The following is a 17,037-nucleotide window of genomic DNA, read 5'->3' on the forward strand; positions in this document are numbered from 1 at the left end:
TAGGCTCTGGGGAACTCACCCGAGAACTCCTGTCTGTTGTCTGGGAAGCTCTGGGCTCGGGACATTCGAGATTTCCGGAAGGACGGACTGGAAAAAACAAAACAAAATCACAAAGTAGACTTCGGCATACTTCCAAAGCAGCTCACCAGGGCAGAAGGCAGGATATCCAGATGGACTCCCTCTTCTAACACCCTCTCACGTTATTACACGGTGGGAAACAGAATTCAAGAGAAACAGCCTTTTTCTGAGCTCAGCCTCCTACTTTCTCTTTACTAGTCTGAGGTGCAAATCTGACAGGACCCTCCATAATGAACCCCTCCAGTTGTACCAAACTCCACCCTGGCTGCACTTCCCCTTCTTGCTCTTTCCTCCCACCTTGGTAACAAGGGAAGAGCTACAGAAAATCCCTTGCCCAGGGAGTAATAAAAATAGCAACACCACCAAGCATCTTCCTTTCAGACTAATCACTACCATCCCACTTTGGAAATGGGGAAACTGAGGAACAGAGAGGTTAACAGGCTTGTCCAAAACTACTCGACTAATATTTGGTGGAGCTGGGGTCTATCAGGCTCCAGATCCATGAAGGGAAAATGGAAGCCTTGAGCTCAAGTTAGGCTAGGCTCAAGGAAGTAAGTCCAGGTCACTGGGTTTCACGCCCAAGGAGAAGAAAACAAAGCATTAGAGCCACGGAGGAAAAACCCAAGAATCAAGTGCGTAAATTTAGCTATCTTTCCCAGGATTCACCTAAATTGGTCCTTTCTCTGACATGCAAGTGCCTTTTGAGGGGGCCACAGGTCAGAAATTCTCAAGGCAGTGACACAGGGCTGTCCCCTACTTCCCAACTACTAGACCTTCTGTAGTCCTGTCCTACCTTACCCCCTACTTGGCCGGAAAACTTATCAGATGGTCCAAAGCCACAGTCAGTCCCTGTCCTAGCAGAGTCCTAGTTTGTGGTAGCAACTTCTGGCACTTTTACCTGTGCCCTCTTGCTCTCCTGGTTGGACAGGAAGCCCAAAACAACGCTACAAATTGGGTACCAACAAGTGACTACAACTGTATTCTATGGGAACACAGCCCTCATCAGTGCTCAGGTCTGTTAGGAAAGACAGTCCGGATTTGGTCATGGTCACAAGGTCAGTACCCACGTGAATCAGTAACACAAAGGAAAAATAATCCCCAAACCTGCTCCATAGCCTCTGACCATAGCCCTAAGCCTAGGGGAGACATGATTAAACGTGATCAAATGAGCCCTGGGGCAGAATGAGGTCAAAGTGAGAGACAGGCTGGATCAGTGCCAAAGCCAACTCCAAAGATACCCCCGCTGACTTGCAAACCAGCTCTGCAGAATCACTTGGCACATAAAGGACAGCACTTGTTCCCTCCCAAAGCATAAGGACAAGATTACACACCAAGCAGGCAGTGTGGTAAGCCAGGAAGTCTGGATACTTTGTTTTCTGGTTTTTATATCCCAGTTTCTTATTCTACCAGAAACACTTAGAGAAAAATAATGAAAGTAAACCCACAGGTGACAATTCAATTTTGTCCCCAAAACACTGAAGGTCTACTGCTTCTCAGTTCAGATCACAGCAATGAGACCAAGAGTCCAAGAGCAGCATGCACCATGTGCAAAGTCAAAACATGTAGAGCACACGGAACGAGAGAGAAGCATTTAATACAGTGAGCTACTGTTATGAGCTGCTATTACATTCATCTAACTATACAAATGTAACATTCTCATGGTGTTGGGAAAATTAACGAGAGAGCTAGGAATCCCAGCGAGAGGCTTCTTTCCCAGAAGCATGACGTTTTAACCAGTGTCTAGGTCAGAGACACACACACTAGCTAACTCTTATTTCCTTAGCCCATCAGTTCCAAAAACATCTACACACTAATCCCCCAAACCAGCCACAGTCCCATACCTGTCTGCTGACCTGTCCAAAGACTGGCAGCTTCCCGACAAGGAATTTTCAGCACTGCTCAGGGGATCCAGCATCTGCAAGGCAAGTCATACAATAAAACCCCAGCCCTAGCCCAAATCCCAGCCACATGACTCAGGGCTTTATGGCCCAACCAGGGCCAGCAAATGGTCCTTTTTGTCAAAATACGAAAGTGCCCTTTCTCTGCAATGGGAAGAAGGGTTAGGAAGGTACCATTCTCCCCTGTAGTTTGAAAGGCAAATTTCCAGGAGGTAGAAAAATGCCTGGCTGGCATCCCAAGGTCTGCCAGGAGCACGAAGCAGAGATGCTGCTTCTCTCATTGGCATTTTCTTGCCTCATGAATGTTGGAGCCTGGTGCTGGAGATGGTAATACCCTGCAGAGGTTTCCAGTGTGTTTGGGTGGGACCATAATGCTTCTGTTTACACTCCATAATTTATAATTGACAAAGACAAGTATTGCCCTCATTCCACAGATGAGCCACTGCAGGTCTAGAAAGGTTAGGAGAACTGCCTAAAGTCATGAAACAACAAGTGTGCAGCTGATACAGTACAAAAATTTCCTAGGTCCTGGTTCTCATGCAGAGGCAATAGGTATCTATATAATTTTAAATGTTTCTCTGGCCCTTGGTCAAATGCAGTTACAAAAAGCCTTCAGATTAGCTTTTCTCCAACTAATCGCCCCTTCATTTTGCCTATAAAAGGTATTCACTACCCGAGTACTCATTATCTAAGATCCAAAGTTCAACATTACATACGAAAGCAGAGTATCAGAATTATGAAAATTCACTAACAACCTTCATAAAATTAGTTTCCAATTCAAATGATCTCTTCCCATTTAATACTAGGGTTCATCTCATCCATAATTTCAAATGCTTTCAGTCATACTGTCATATAGGATTAAAAACAACCCACTGCAAATCAAGGCAAATTAACTGCAAAGTAAAACTGCAAATCTTGCTAAAGATATAGGATTTCCCAAAGTGGATAAAACCAATATGGGAAAGATTTGCTCCCAATCCAGCAAGCGCATATGTGGCAAAGTTAGGCCAGTTAACAGACGAAGAGTAAAGAGGCAAGTATAACAACATGACAGGGGTGATGAAGCAGGAAGAATACCAAAGGTTCAAGAAAGGCCTTTGGAAAACCCACAGAATGCCGCAAAGGCTTCTGTAAAAAAGGACCTCTTTATGACAGTGTTGTAGAAGTCAAAGCAGAAGTGAAGAAAGTTATGTTGTGCTAGCAAAATATGTGTTAGAAAAATTAAGCCAAAAAAATTAACATGAATCATGCTTTTGTTCATTCTAGAAATTAGCAAATAGATGCAACTATTACCTAAATCTGATTAAAGAAAAAACAGAACTTATCTTAGTTTCATGTTTCAAGAAAGTCCAAATTAAATATTCTTTCACTATATACTACCCTGTTTTGGTCTCTGTTAAGTGGATTTATCTTGAATGGCCATTACCAGGAGCAATTCTCTCTAGCTAAAGGGGCAAGCACTGGGGAAGCACTCAGGCATTCCCTAGCCGCCACCTTCCTTGGCCTTTCTGTTTTGTTTTATTTTTTTCGTTTTTTTGGTGAAGAAGATTGGCACTGAGCTAACATCCATGCCAATCTTCCTCTATTTTGTATGTGGGATGCCCCCACAGCATGGTTTGATGAGCAGTGTGTAGGTCTGCACCCAGGACCCAAGCCTGCAAACCCCAAGCCGCTGAAGCGGAGCACACAGACTTAACCACTATGCCACCAGGCTGCCTTGGCCTCTTTCTAAAAGACTGTCTTCACTAGGAGTCTAATATCCCATGCCTTCCAGGGCCAGGCAGGTAAATTAAAGAAGTAAAAGGATCAGGATAGAGGATCACGGAGAGGGATAGAAACCAAAGGCAATCAAACTCATTTGCAATCTCTGAGATTTTACACCCATGTCACCCCAGTACAGCTGATGTCCAGAAGTGCTCTGGTTAGAGAAAACAGAAAGGATGGTCGGTAAAATAGCCAAGAAGGGAATCTTCAGCTAAAAGCACTCCAGGTCACTGTTCTAAACATAAACTTATCTGGAAGGCAAGAGTATAGAAGAGAGAAGCAGCAATGTAAAGGGCTTCTTATAGTCTATAAAGTTTGAATAACACTGTACAGAGATTAGCTATTGAGGGGAAAGAAAAGTTATAAGAATCAGTTTTAGGTGGAAAAAAAAGTTACAAGAATCAGTTCTTTGTAAAATCCCCCATGTACCCTTCTATTGGATGCTTTACCCTTAAGAAATTTCCCCTTCCCAGACCAAATCTCAAAAATTTATAAGAGCAGAGCTTTCTCCATGCATCCAAAGCCAGCTCACTGAAAAGACTTCAGAATGAAGCTAGAGATCTCACTCCTGGTGAGTCCACTAAGCCAAAACACCATTTTCATCAAATGAGCCACTAGTTAAAAAGCTATCCAATAAAATGGGTGAGCCACTGTGGTGGACACACTTTAAGGGGACCCCCCCACCTCCCAGTGAGTCACAGCCTTGTATAATCCCCTCTCCTTGAGTACAGGTAGAACTCATAACTGGCTTCTATAGTCAATAGACCATGGCAAAGAGCATGGGACATCCATTCCCATGACTATGTTAGTTTACATAAGACTCCATCTTTGCAGATTGGAGCAAGAGATTTTCCTACTGGCCTCAGGAAGCTGCCAAATTGTGAGAAGACCATGTGGCAAGGAACTGCAGGTGGCTCCTAGGAGTTCAGAGTGGCCCCCTGGCTGAAAGCCAGGGAGAAAAGAGGGACCACAAGGAAATGAATTCTGCCAACAACTATGTGAGCTTGGAAGGGAATCCCAAGCTCCAGAAAGGAATGCAGCCGGGCCAACAGTTGATTGCAGCCTTGTGTGACTCTGAGCAGAGGACCCAGCTAAGTCATACCTGGATTCCTGGCCCAAGGAAACTGTAAAATAATAAATGTATGCTGTTTTAAGCTGCTAAATTTGTGGTAATTTGTTACACAGCAATAGATAACTAACATAGCTGTCTAGCACCATAAAAGTTCACCCAAAGCAACCAATCCTACAGTGTAATTTGGATATGGTATACTCCCCACCTTCCATCAGGAAATAGCAAAACTAAAATATAGCCAATGAAAACCAAAATCTGTCAGTTTAAGATGGTCATATATTAAAACTGCTGAAATGACAGGTGGTTGTAAGGAAGAATACAAATAACATAGTGGTACTCTGCAGGGAGACCAGTGAGAGGACCACAGAAGAGAAAAAAATGTGTCAAATTTCCATCCAACACAGGGAAGGCTACATAATTTAGATACTGTCTTTTGTTAGAAATTGATATTTGGCCCCTAGAAAGGAATAATCCATATTTGGGCAGGCCTAGTTTACAAAAGAGCTATTAGATGGGGTTCAAGTCCTTCAGCACCAAGCCCACTGAGACCCCCCATTATAACCTTGGTCTGACACACCCCAAAGCACACCCAGGCCCCCCATACTCACGCACTGCTCGCTGGTCTCCGGGATGAACTCTCCCTCACTGTTGATGCTGGTATAGGACCCCTGTCGGGCAATGCGCTGCTGCCGCTCAGGCACATAGCCAGGGGGAGGTGAGCTTCGGCCAGGGTTCTGGGAGCCTAGAGCACAGAAACAAGACTTTTGACCACAGAGCCCAGGATGTGCAGCCTGAGAGAAGCAGACAAGGGGCTAGCTCAGACCAAGCATCTGTTGCAGAGGCTGATGGAGGGCCAGGTTGTGGCTCTTTGAACATCCTGGAAGACAGGGCAGTCTTCCGAACAAAGTGCTGAGACTCAGTGAAACTTCCTGAACCAGATGCCTTCTCCCCCTAATCCAAGGACACCCAAGAAGAAAGAAAAATACTTATTAGAAAATTCAAAGAATAGTGGGGAGTTTTGCTCTTTGAAAGATAGTCTCTAAGGAGTTTAAACTATTATTTTTAATGTCCTTCAAGAAACTGACTCCTTCATTCTTCCACTGAAGTTATCATTCAGAATATATGGCTCATTCAGTTGTACAGAAGACGTTTTAATGAATTCACCACCAAGAACACTTCCAATCTCTTGTTGGAGGCATCAACTCAGCCTCTCTCTAAGGACCACTGACAATTAGGTGTCCCGGACAAGAAGGCTAACCGTGGGCTCTCAGTAACCCGGCTTCCCCACCTGACTCCAGAGCAGAGGCTAGACACACAATTGCTCTGAAAACAGGCACAGAATTTTGCAAGATTTCCAGTCTCAACACCTCATTCACAGGGCAGAGGCTACCACTTCCGAGGTAAAGAGGTACCTGAGCCATGCCTTTCAAATGATCTCAAACAGCACATGGAGGAAAGAGTATGTCTGTGGAAGTTTTCTAAGCCCTGACACTGCTCTGAGTGTATAAGGGATATTGTGCCTGAACTATAGCAATGAAATCGCCCAAGGCAATTTGTCTTTTCTTTTTTACACTCTGCTACCTCTCATTTATTCTTCACAACGCCCCTGCAGTGGAGTGCATTATTATCCACACTGAGCCGAAGGGGAAGCCGAGCCCCAAAGCTGTAGAGCGACTTAATGGTGAGGCTGTAGCTAGGAAATAGGGTTTGTAACTCCCAGTGCAGTTCAGCCAAGGCAATTTTGAGACCATAATTTATTTCCAAAAAGGGCAGGCATGCTGCTCAACACAGTGGCAGGAGTCAACACATCTCTGAACTGGCTGCATCACATGTTCCTCAGGAGCAATCCAAACAGAAGATGGGGATCCCCACGCATGGGAAATGTGACAGCCTTTCTGCCAGGAGCAGAAAGAAGGCTAATGTGGGGATTTCTTGACAGCACAAGGGAAACATAGTGCCATGTTTCATGCAGCTCAAATTCAGAGTTGTTCTGTCCGTGGTCACTTGTGAGTTGGAGGCTACGGATGCAAGATGGCATCTGGCCAACAGAGGGCTCAGAGACAATGACAAGATAGAGGTAAGGGGGAATCTGAACCAAGAAGAAGAAGGCTACTCCACTTTTCAGAGGCCCAGATGGCAAAGACCTATGTAGCTGGCCATTTCCCTTGCCACTGTGCATAAAATTCGAGTACAATTGTGAAAAAAGGATTTCTTTAGCCCTATCATGCTCAAAACATGAAGTGTTACTTAACGCTTGGCTCATAAACATTAGCCTAGTGCCCGCTTCCCACTTCTGGCTTTGGACAACATTTTAGTAGCCCACAAGTTCTATGGAAATTCAATCCATATGTTGGCAACATTTGTCATCAGCAGAAGTAACCTAAAGAGGCCAGCAAGCTGTAGTGAGAAAAGCTTAAGCATGGGAATCAGATGAACAGGGGTTCAAATCAGGCTGTGCCTTTCATTAGCTGAATGATTTAAACTCTTGTCTAAATTCCCTCACTGGCAAAAATGGGAAGGACATCTAACTCGTAACCCTTTTTGGAAGTTATAAATGTGCACAGGTACACATCTACATGGTAGGAACTCAGGAGAATTCCATTCATTTCCTTCACTCTACGTGGCAGATATATTGTGGGTTAGATCCATTCCACCCTTCTAGTATGCCTTCTTGCATTTCACAAGTTAATCAGCTAAAAGTTATTATTTCTAAGACCCTCTTTAGGTTCAGCCACTCAGATGCGCTTGTGTGAGGTACAGATGGCTTCCTGCTGTTCCTGGGCAGTCACGGAAGCCTTGGTTTTTCTGCCACAGCATTAGCAGAGGCCCCACATCTGGTCTCCAGTTTTCCCGATGTCAAACACAGGTGCAGGTACCCTGTGTAAGTGGTGTGGACCAGAGCAGAGGGGCCCCAGCTTCTGAATCTGGTGGCTTCATGATTATAGAAGAGGGAGGAACTCTGTGGTCTGTCTTAACCTAGAATCTATTTCTCACTTTCCCAATGATTCTATAAGCCAGAACATGCACTAAATCTCTTCTTCCTGAAACTAGGTAAAGTGGATTCTGTTATGTGCAACTAGACCTTGACCAATACAGTCTGGAGTGAAAAGGTATCACATATTTGACCTAGAACAAACAAAAAATGTCTCTTGTAAGGGACTGGTTAGAGAGTAAGAAAAACTCTTACTTACTGATGAAATCCCAGACATTGGTCCAAACTATCCCTAGACAGGATGAACTTCCCTCAGTCTGTTGCATGAGTGTCTAGAGTGAGACCTCCCTGGGATAAAATATCCATGGCCCCTTGCCACCCATTCTCTCCTTTACCAGCTGCCACTGAACTCTCCCCTGGTTCTACAGGTTGGATGGGACTAGCTCACATGAGGCCAATACTACCAGGAGGGGCTGGGGGAAAATAGCAAAGGTTTTCTGAGCTTTTATTTCCAGCCAGAGACTTTCACTTTTTCCAATACACATTGCTGCCTGCAGAGAGCCAGCCTTGTTATCTGATGGGCAATGGGCCAGGGGCTATTGTGCACAGGCCCACAGCTTGGGGCAGGAAAGGGAAGTCTCCCCAAACCAATGGCTATCAGAGGAAGCGAATGGAAAAACCAGGAGTTGGCAGAACTGCTCCAGAGCATTTTCAGTTTTGTTTTTATCTTTATTTCAGAAACTGGGGGCCAATGAGATGCACAACAGCAGTTCAGAACAAGTGAGACAGGGAGCTGAAGAGGACAGGACACTGAACTGTAAGACTCACTGATGCTCACATATTTACCAGCAGGGACAGCAGTGAGCCAGACGGCAAAATGCACAGTGCTATCCAAGACACAGCTCATTCTAGGTCTCAGAAGGCAGGCACAGCAAAGGTGGCAAGTTCTCTGGGACATCCGTCCCCGGCATTCTACCCTGATCTTGCTCTAGTCTCATCCAGCCATTTGCGCCAACGGGCCCCATCTCAGTACCACCTGAAGCCAAAGAGCAGAGTAGTAGTCCCGTGTTCAGAGTGGCCCACAACTTCCCATGAAGGCATTCTATACATAAGGAGAAAGCCAGGCGTTTAAGCTGCCAGCTGTCTACATTCCTCCTGGGGCATGTTAGCTCTCTACTAGCCTCCTTAACCCAGAATGGCAGAGTCAGAGCAAAATTCTTACCCTGGGATATAGTTGATTCTTTTGCTCTGTACTCCGACTCAAAGCTAAAAGACAGGCTCTCAGATTGTAGCCCTTCTCACAGGAGACCCCTGTCAGGAAGCTGATGCAGTCAGGAAGCTGCCTCCGCAGGGAGCTCTAGGGCTTTGGGTCACTGTTAATGTGCAGGTCATCGCAAGTACAAAGAGATAGCTTTTTTTGGCCATCAACTATTTTCTCTAAACCTTGTTCTCTCTTAGGGGGCAGATGAGATGTGGAGAGGAATCAAATCTCTTTTTCTTCTTCAAAGGAAAATCTTAATCAATATTTCCCAATATGTTCACACTGGACTAGGCTGAGCAGAACAGACCTTCTCAACATTCTCATCCCATAAGACCCTGAAAACGTCCTGTGTGTTTCAACTTTCAAAATTCCCATTTCATTTTGAAGTTGCTACTCCCATTAAACAGTTTCTGGTCTCATCCAGTATCACAGAATTTACAGCAAGGAGGAGAAAAATCCTGTGGCAGTGAAGGGAGCTGAGCATTTTGTCTCTGTGTGTATGGTCACTACTGCTGCAGTCCCAGTTTCCAATCTTCCAAATCTGTATCAGGATTGGGGGTTTACACTGAACACAGCTCTCAAACTCACTATAAGTCATCTCATCTTTTCAACATTGCTTTTTTCCCTCTGCCTGAATTCTTCCTCCTCTCCTCTCAGAGGAAGAGGGCTCTCCTCCTCCTTGCCAAGGCATTATAAGCCCTCTATCTGGACTCTCCAGTTCATCCCCGGCAGGAGTCAGCTCTCCCATGGTCCCTTCTTCATCACCTTCAATCTCCTCTGTCTTTGAGCCTTCCTTCATAAACATGCTCAGATCTCAAGCCTAAAAATATCCTGACCTTATTTCTGCCACTCCCTTAAATCACTAGCCCACCTCGTTTTTTCTTTCACAATCAAACTCCTTGAAAGAACCGATTGCCTCCACTCATTGGCTACCCATTCCTTAGGGGTTGCAATCTGGCTTGCCTCACTGTGGGGTGTGGCGGCAAGACAAGGAACAAGATGCAGTAAGCACAGAGGCATAGGCATTTATCAAGATGCACTAGACCAAACGGGAGTCCAAATGTGGCAGGGACAAGTCCTTTAGTTGAGGTTTGGCTACTTGGCTTAAGGGCACATGTTACGGAAGAAATGGTGTTTGAGCTCAGTTTCAAAGGTGGGTAGAATTTCTATACATAAAGATGCGAGGAAGGGCATCTTCACGTAGGGAAATTCCATCTGCCTTGTCTGGAGATCTCCCCACAAGGGTCTCTCCTTTGGGTTAACTCATTTCCTAGTAGTTTGTTGACTTGCTTGCTTGTTTTTGTTTTTTAGCATGAACTAGTTTAACATTAACTGGCTTGAAAAAAATTGGAATTCAAAGTATGTATATTATGATAGAAAAAGCTAAAGGTGAACATGACAGCTGGTTTCAAATATTTGAAAAACTGTCACAAGAAACATGTTATCTGTGTTATCTCTATTGCTCAAGAAGCAGTACTGGAGTCAATGGGTAAAGTGAGAGAAGGTAGATTTTCAATTCAAAATAAAGAAGAACTTCAAATAAACAGAGCTATCTAAAACTGGATTGGCCTATCTTGTACTTCTCCATCACTGAAAATGTTGCAGTGGGAGCTGAATGATCTGCAGGCTCAGTCTTTCACTATACTCACAGGTACATTAATGTTGGTGGGGGAGGAAGGCAAAGAACTCTTCTTCCTGTTGGTGGGGGTTTGAATCTCTAAGGCTTCTCCTTTGACCCCATTTCTTTCTTTTTTTTTTTTTTTTGCTGATGTGGATTTGTCCTGAGCTAACAACCGTTGCCAATCTTCCTCTATTTTGTATGTGGGTTGCTGCCACAGCACAGCCACCTACAAGTGGTGTGGTCCATGCTTGGGAACTGAACCCAGGTGGCTGAAGTGGAGCGCACCAAACTTAACCACGAGGGCATGGGGCTGGCCCCCACCTTTGACCCCATTTCTACGGCTAGGACTTCTCCCAGTCCCTCATGCTTCAACCCTGATTCCTCTCTTCCCATTTTCTTCTACTTCCAGAAGGTCTTTCTGTGTACCAGCATATGCACAGCAAGCACTCAGACATTTGTGGATGAAAATCACAAGCATATGTCTCTTATCCTTGGTCTGTCCTTTCCCACCTGACTGGTACCAGGTAAGACCTCCTCCCCAGCTTCTCCTACTTTCCCTCCTACTTCCCTGGTCACTCCTTTCCTGTGTCCTTTGAAGGCGCATCCTCTTCTAATTGGCTATTAAGTGTCTAGGTTCCTAAGGCTCAGTCCTAGGCCCTCTCCTCTTCTCACTCTATAGTCTGCTTAGGCACTCTCAGCTGAGCCCATGGCTTCAACATGACAATTTACAATTTCTCTACCCCTGATTTTCTCCCTTCAGAGCTACAAACCCGTCTATCTAGCTGCCCATTTGATGTCTCCTCTTGGCTGTCGCAAAGGCATCTCCAATTCAACAACCTGTGTAAAACATGAGGCCTGCCCTTCTCAGCACGTGAAATCAGTCTTTCTTCTAGCGTTCCTGTCTTGGCAAAAGGCAGTGCCATTTATCTAGATCCATAAACCAGTAACTTATCTCCTGCTCTCTCAACACCTGCAAAGTCAATCCAATACCATAGTAGTTCCTAACCTTTGATCTTAGAACCCCTTTATACTTTACAAATTGAGGACGCTAAAGAGCTTTTTTAAAAATTGAGGACACTAAAGAGCTTTTATTTGTGTGGGTTGTATCAATTGATGTTCACTGTATTAGAAATTAAAGATCAGAAAATTTTAAAACAATACACAGACATACATTCCATTAGCCATCAGAGCAATGACATCACCTCAGGCACATAACTTCTGGAAAACTCACTGCATACTCGTGAAAGAATGAGTGAAAAGGCAAATCATGTCTTAGTATTATTATGAAAATATTATTTGACCTCACCAACTCCCTGAAAGGATCTCAGGGACCCTCTGCCCCAAGTCCCCAGACCACACTTTGAGAACCACGACAATGCCATGTTCTATTGGTTTTACCTTCTAAATGCCTCAGATCCACCAGCTCCTTCCTGTCTCCACTACTGTCATTAGCCTAATTGAAGCGTCTGTCTTCTTTCACCTGGATCTCTCCATTAGTCTAATATGGTTCCCTTGGATGCATTCTTGCCCCATTCCAATCTGTTCTCCACACTGTAGCTGGAGCAATCTTTTCAAAATACAATTTGAATACATCATGCCACACATTCCTCTTTACTTAAAAATCCTAAAGTGGATTTTCACTGCTTTCAACATAAGGATCAAAATCTTCATCAAGGTCCACAAGGCTCTGTCTCCCTCCCCAGCCTCAGCCTAGCCTCCTTTGGCTTGTTCTCAGCTCTCCAGCCCTCAGGGCTTCTTTCTGTTTCTCAAACACACCATACTTCCTCTGCCATCAGGCCTCGGCACACGTAGCTCTCCCTACTTGGAACTCTCTTCCCTGTATCCCCTTTGCGTAACTCCCATTCATGCTCTGCCTAAGGCTTTCCTGGCCCCCAAATCAGGTCACATCCCTCTGTTATACATGCTCACAGCACCACACACCTTTTAGTCACAGCCTGTACTCATACATTAATCACCTCATGACAAGTAAATGTCTATCTTCCTACAGGTGTATAAGGGCCATAGGGACAGGAAGCATGTCTTTTTGCTTCCCATGTTTCTGGCACACAGTAGACACTTTGGTAATTATTTCTTAACCGCTGCGCCACCGGGCTGGCCCCCGGTAATTATTTCTTGAATGAATAAAAATGCAGTTTGATAGGGAGAGAAATAACAAGATAATGTGATAAGGATTACAATAGAGACGGCCATAAGGAATTAACATTTTCAGTGGCTTCCCACTGCTTACCAAACAAGCTCAAGTACAGTCAAGGCTCCTCAGACAGTGGCCCAGGCATCCTTTCTGGGCCTTCCCTATTTCTCCTCCAAATACATTAGCCAATCAGAAGGATAAGTGAGATCTCAGGGGCAAATAGTTGAAAACCTCTCTCCCCTCACCCTGGCCTATGGAATGCCTGCATTATCTCTAAATATCAAGCTCAAACAGCCCCTCCCCAGAATGCATTTCCCGGGTCATTCCAGTTAGAAATAATCGCTGCCATTTCTGGGCTCTATAGAAAGGCAGGCACGCTCTGCCCATTTCTCTCATCACAGCCACCACTCCAAACCACCTAGGGTTCTCGGAACCCAGCACCTTCTTTTGTGATTGCACCTGGCAGGTACTCTTTCCTGTGCCTGGAATATCTGTCTCTACTTTAAGTTCAGTAAATCTTCCTTTATGTGTCAGCTCTGATGTTCCCTCTTCTGTGAAAGCCATTCTCCAAAGTCCTGGGCAGAGTTGGTTATTGCCTTCTCTATACTCCCACACCACCCTCAGCCTCCCACATGCCTCCACTGTTGCATTTATCCCAGCCCAATGGCTGGTAGATAATGTTTGCCAAATGAAGAAACCCAGGATTGGTGTGTACTGGGAGGCTGTGTTGCCCATTCTCTAGGTAAACAGGAACTACTTCATAGAAATTTTACTCCTCAACATTCTCAGACAAGGAAATTCCATATATGACTCTCTACAACAATGGCCCAGCATTCAGCCCCTGCATCCACATACAAATCACAGGGACTTGCTTAGAAGCAGGAGGCCCAATCGCTGCCCCACATCAATCTTCACTGCTTACTACACAAATGAACAATGTTGCCCTCCTCCAGGCCTTCAACCTCTACCGGGGCTCTGGAACAGAGGCCAAGCCGGCAGAATTTCCCAGGCTCCAGGGCATCTGGATTCTAGGGCCAGAGATGCTCTGGACAGGGTCTCCTTGCTAGGATGCTGGCTCTCTCTCCTCAACCAGTTTATTGAAAATATAGCCACCAATTATTCACAATGTTAGAGAAATATAAAACTCATATACAGACTTTCAGCTTGGCAACACTTACTACCAGTGCTTGCTTGGGTTCCAGAAATTACTCAGTGAGGCAAAGTCAGTGCCTCAGCAACATACTCTTCCTGCTACTACCTCAGGAGGTTTATCACTCACAGACAAGCTTAGCAACAGGACTGATGCTCAGACCTCCCCAAGCTCAGCTCAAGATCTTCAGAGAGCAGTTTGGTTTGATGCAATTCCACCGGTCTGGATAGAACTTGGCTTCCTAGTAGCAGCAGGGATCCAGCAACATTAGGGCAGTAGGCTCATCACAAATGTTTAATAAAGTCAGATTTCCCTCGATACAAGTTCCACAATTCAAGAAATAGGCTTTCACCTCAGACTCTGGGAAATGGGATCCAGAGCAATATTGGATTACCTGGTATAACGTAAAGACCTGATTTAGATTCCCTTCCTGGAGAGGCCTGGCAGCAGCTACATAGCTTTCTTCCTAGTTAGCCAATTGTATATACTATATCAACAGTCTCCTGTCCTTCCTAGACAACTTGGTTTGACTCTCCAAGAGTTTCACTGGTCAGCGTCTTCCTTGAAGCATAAGGACTCCTCAGGAATCATAACCAAGAAGTTTGAGGTCAAAACTCAAACTTGAACTTGATTCGTAACTTCACAAGTCCCCGGTCCCTTGGTGAAAGAATGGTCAGAAATGAGGGTAGATTGCTGCTGGAGATCTTCAAGCAGATGTTTGAGGATACCACTCTTTTAGGGATATTTCAGAGGAATCTGATTACACCATCACATCATTGTAGTGTAAGCTCCCTGACGGTCAGGACACCATTCCAGTCATTTCTTTACCCCTTTTCCCCAAATAAAGTCATAGAGGATTATTCTACATAGAGTGACAGACAATAATTTTTGATGATTATTTTTTAATTAATAATTATTTGATTTTTTAAAAAAACATGGGCAGATAAATTAGATGAGAGGAAAAAAGGAGTGAAATACTCACTGACAGAGAGATGCCTGCTTCTGGGCTCAGGGGGCTGGTAGATGGTGTTTATATCTCCTGCAGACTGGGAAGCTTTGATCCGCACCTGTCTGGACACCCCAGAGTGGGGAGAGGAACTGGTCTGCAAGAAAAGAGGAAAAAGGCTGAGCTATCCGTAAGCAGGCAGGCTGAGAAAGGAACCCTCATCCTTCCCTAAGACTCCCCAGGATCTCAGCCGCCTTCAGGCTTTCAATACACAAGCTACCCAGCTTTCCCCCTAAATCTCACTCCTCAACCTGTCTTGGCAAATCCCTACTTTCTTGAGGTAGTTTTACAGCTTCATTGACATATGAGCTCTGAGACCCATTGCCCCAGCTTAATAAGTGATGACCCAGACATGGAGGAATAACAGGCATTCCTGTAATAATCCGCCAAACAGAAAAGAGAGTTGTAAATACCCTCTCATAAAATTCTCCAGAGAGCTTGGGAAGAATAGCAGGAAAAGGAGGAAATTATTTCAGTAGCGAGATCACCTACAGAGTGGGGGTCAGAGTAGAGGATGATGGCAACCACTCTGCCCAGCAAAATTCTAGTTGATAAAAACTTTTTTTTTTTTTAAAGATTTTATTTTTCCTTTTTCTCCCCAAAGCCCCCTGGTACATAGTTGTATATATTTTTTTAGTTGTGGGTCCTTCTAGTTGTGGCATGTGGGATGCCACCTCAGCACAGCCTGATGAGTGGTACCATGTCTGCACCCAGGATTCAAACCGGCAAAACCCTGGGCTGCCAAAGATGAGTGCGCAAACTTAACCACTTGGCCACGGGGCCGACCCCAAAACGTATTTTTAAAAGTAGCTTGACATGCTGCTTCTTCTCCAACCATAATCACTCTCTGAAAATTAAGGTAAGAGGATCTCAGTTGCTTTATATTACCAGGGTTTACATGTGAACCATCTCAAGGCTCTGTTATCTGGGAAAGGCTATTATAGGTACCATTCTGCCAGAGGTCTAGGACCTCAGAACAGGGTTAGCAGCCTTACCACATCCACCCTCACTTTTCAACTGACCCAGTCGAGCCACTAGGTGAGCCTTAGAGAGAAAACAAAGCAACAAAGGGAGGCCCTTGCACTGAGAAAGCTGAAAACTGAAGCTTGGAGGTGGGCAAGTGAAGTCAGGATGTGATTACAAATTACGCAGAGCACTACTGAGAGTGGGAGGTCGGGATTTGTAAATAATTCCGGTCAAAGATTCTACTTGCTTCTCTTTTTTACCTCCCATAAGAAAAAAAAGTCCGGCCTAAACAAACTAAACCCTGTCCTCAGGAAAAAGGCTTCCCACTCTCAGGGGTGAGTTCAGCTGCCAAGCAGCCTCCTCTAGTTTCCCTATGCCAGACTTTATCATATGCAGAGCCGTCTTGACAAACTGTCTTACTCTAACAGGAAGTCAGAACCAAGGGGAAGTGAATGTTCTTGCTGAAGCCTCCGATGTGCAATAGCTTTCTGCTGAGAGTCAGAAAGGAAAAAACAGTCAAAGCCACATACTGGGGAGCAGGCCAGTGAAGGGCAAGGAGAGGCCACAGCCCTGCAGTCAGAAAGAGAAGAGCTGCGTGATGAGCACTGCAAGGAGATGGGGCCAAGCACACCCGCTTGGACACAGGGCTTTGCACATAGTGGGAATTCAATAAATCTTGGCAACGTGAATTTGAAATGCACCAAAGAGAACACACGCTCTGAACTAACAATTTTAAAATCTAAAGCTGAGACAGGAAAGTAGGTTCAACAGCCAGCACAAGCTGTTGTTTACAAGATTTGTAAAAGGAAAAGCTGAAGTTGTGGCAACAGGTTGGAAAACAGACAAAGATTCTGGAACCAGTGAAGGTTTCAAAGCAGGGCTTCTCACACTTTAATGTGCACACAAATCACCTGGGACCTTGTTAAAACAAAGATTCAAATTCAGTAGCTCTGGGATGGGGTTGAGAATCTGCATTTCTAACAAGCTTCCAGGTGATACTGATGCTGCTGGTACATGAACCACACTTTGAGCAGCGAGGTCTTAGGAGGTGAGTTACGCTTCGATTTAAGGCAATGGTTCTCAACCCCAGCCCTATTAGAACTGCCTATCGGGCTTTTTGACACCTCAAACCAACTA

The 17,037-nt window shown here is 44.9% G+C and overlaps 1 protein-coding gene across 6 annotated transcripts in view; it reads right to left on the minus strand.

Moving 5' to 3' along the window:
* Positions 1-17,037, minus strand: part of MAP3K3 (mitogen-activated protein kinase kinase kinase 3) — a 64,429-nt gene that overhangs the window by 7,579 nt on the left and 39,813 nt on the right. For 3 of the 6 annotated variants that reach the window (XM_023652230.2, XM_070227063.1, XM_023652228.2), the window contains 4 exons: positions 14,911-15,031; positions 5,421-5,554; positions 1,932-1,993; positions 20-87 (listed from right to left, as the gene is read on the minus strand). In XM_023652230.2, the coding sequence (XP_023507998.2) occupies positions 20-87; positions 1,932-1,993; positions 5,421-5,554; positions 14,911-15,031 (385 nt within the window). Of the gene's footprint in view, positions 1-19; positions 88-1,919; positions 1,994-5,420; positions 5,555-14,910; positions 15,032-17,037 lie in introns of all 6 variants that reach the window. The other 3 variants (XM_023652229.2, XM_023652231.2, XM_023652227.2) reach the window with 1 other exon arrangement.

The sequence above is a fragment of the Equus caballus genome, chromosome 11, assembly GCF_041296265.1.
Source record: "Equus caballus isolate H_3958 breed thoroughbred chromosome 11, TB-T2T, whole genome shotgun sequence".
Taxonomy (NCBI): Eukaryota; Metazoa; Chordata; class Mammalia; order Perissodactyla; family Equidae; genus Equus; species Equus caballus.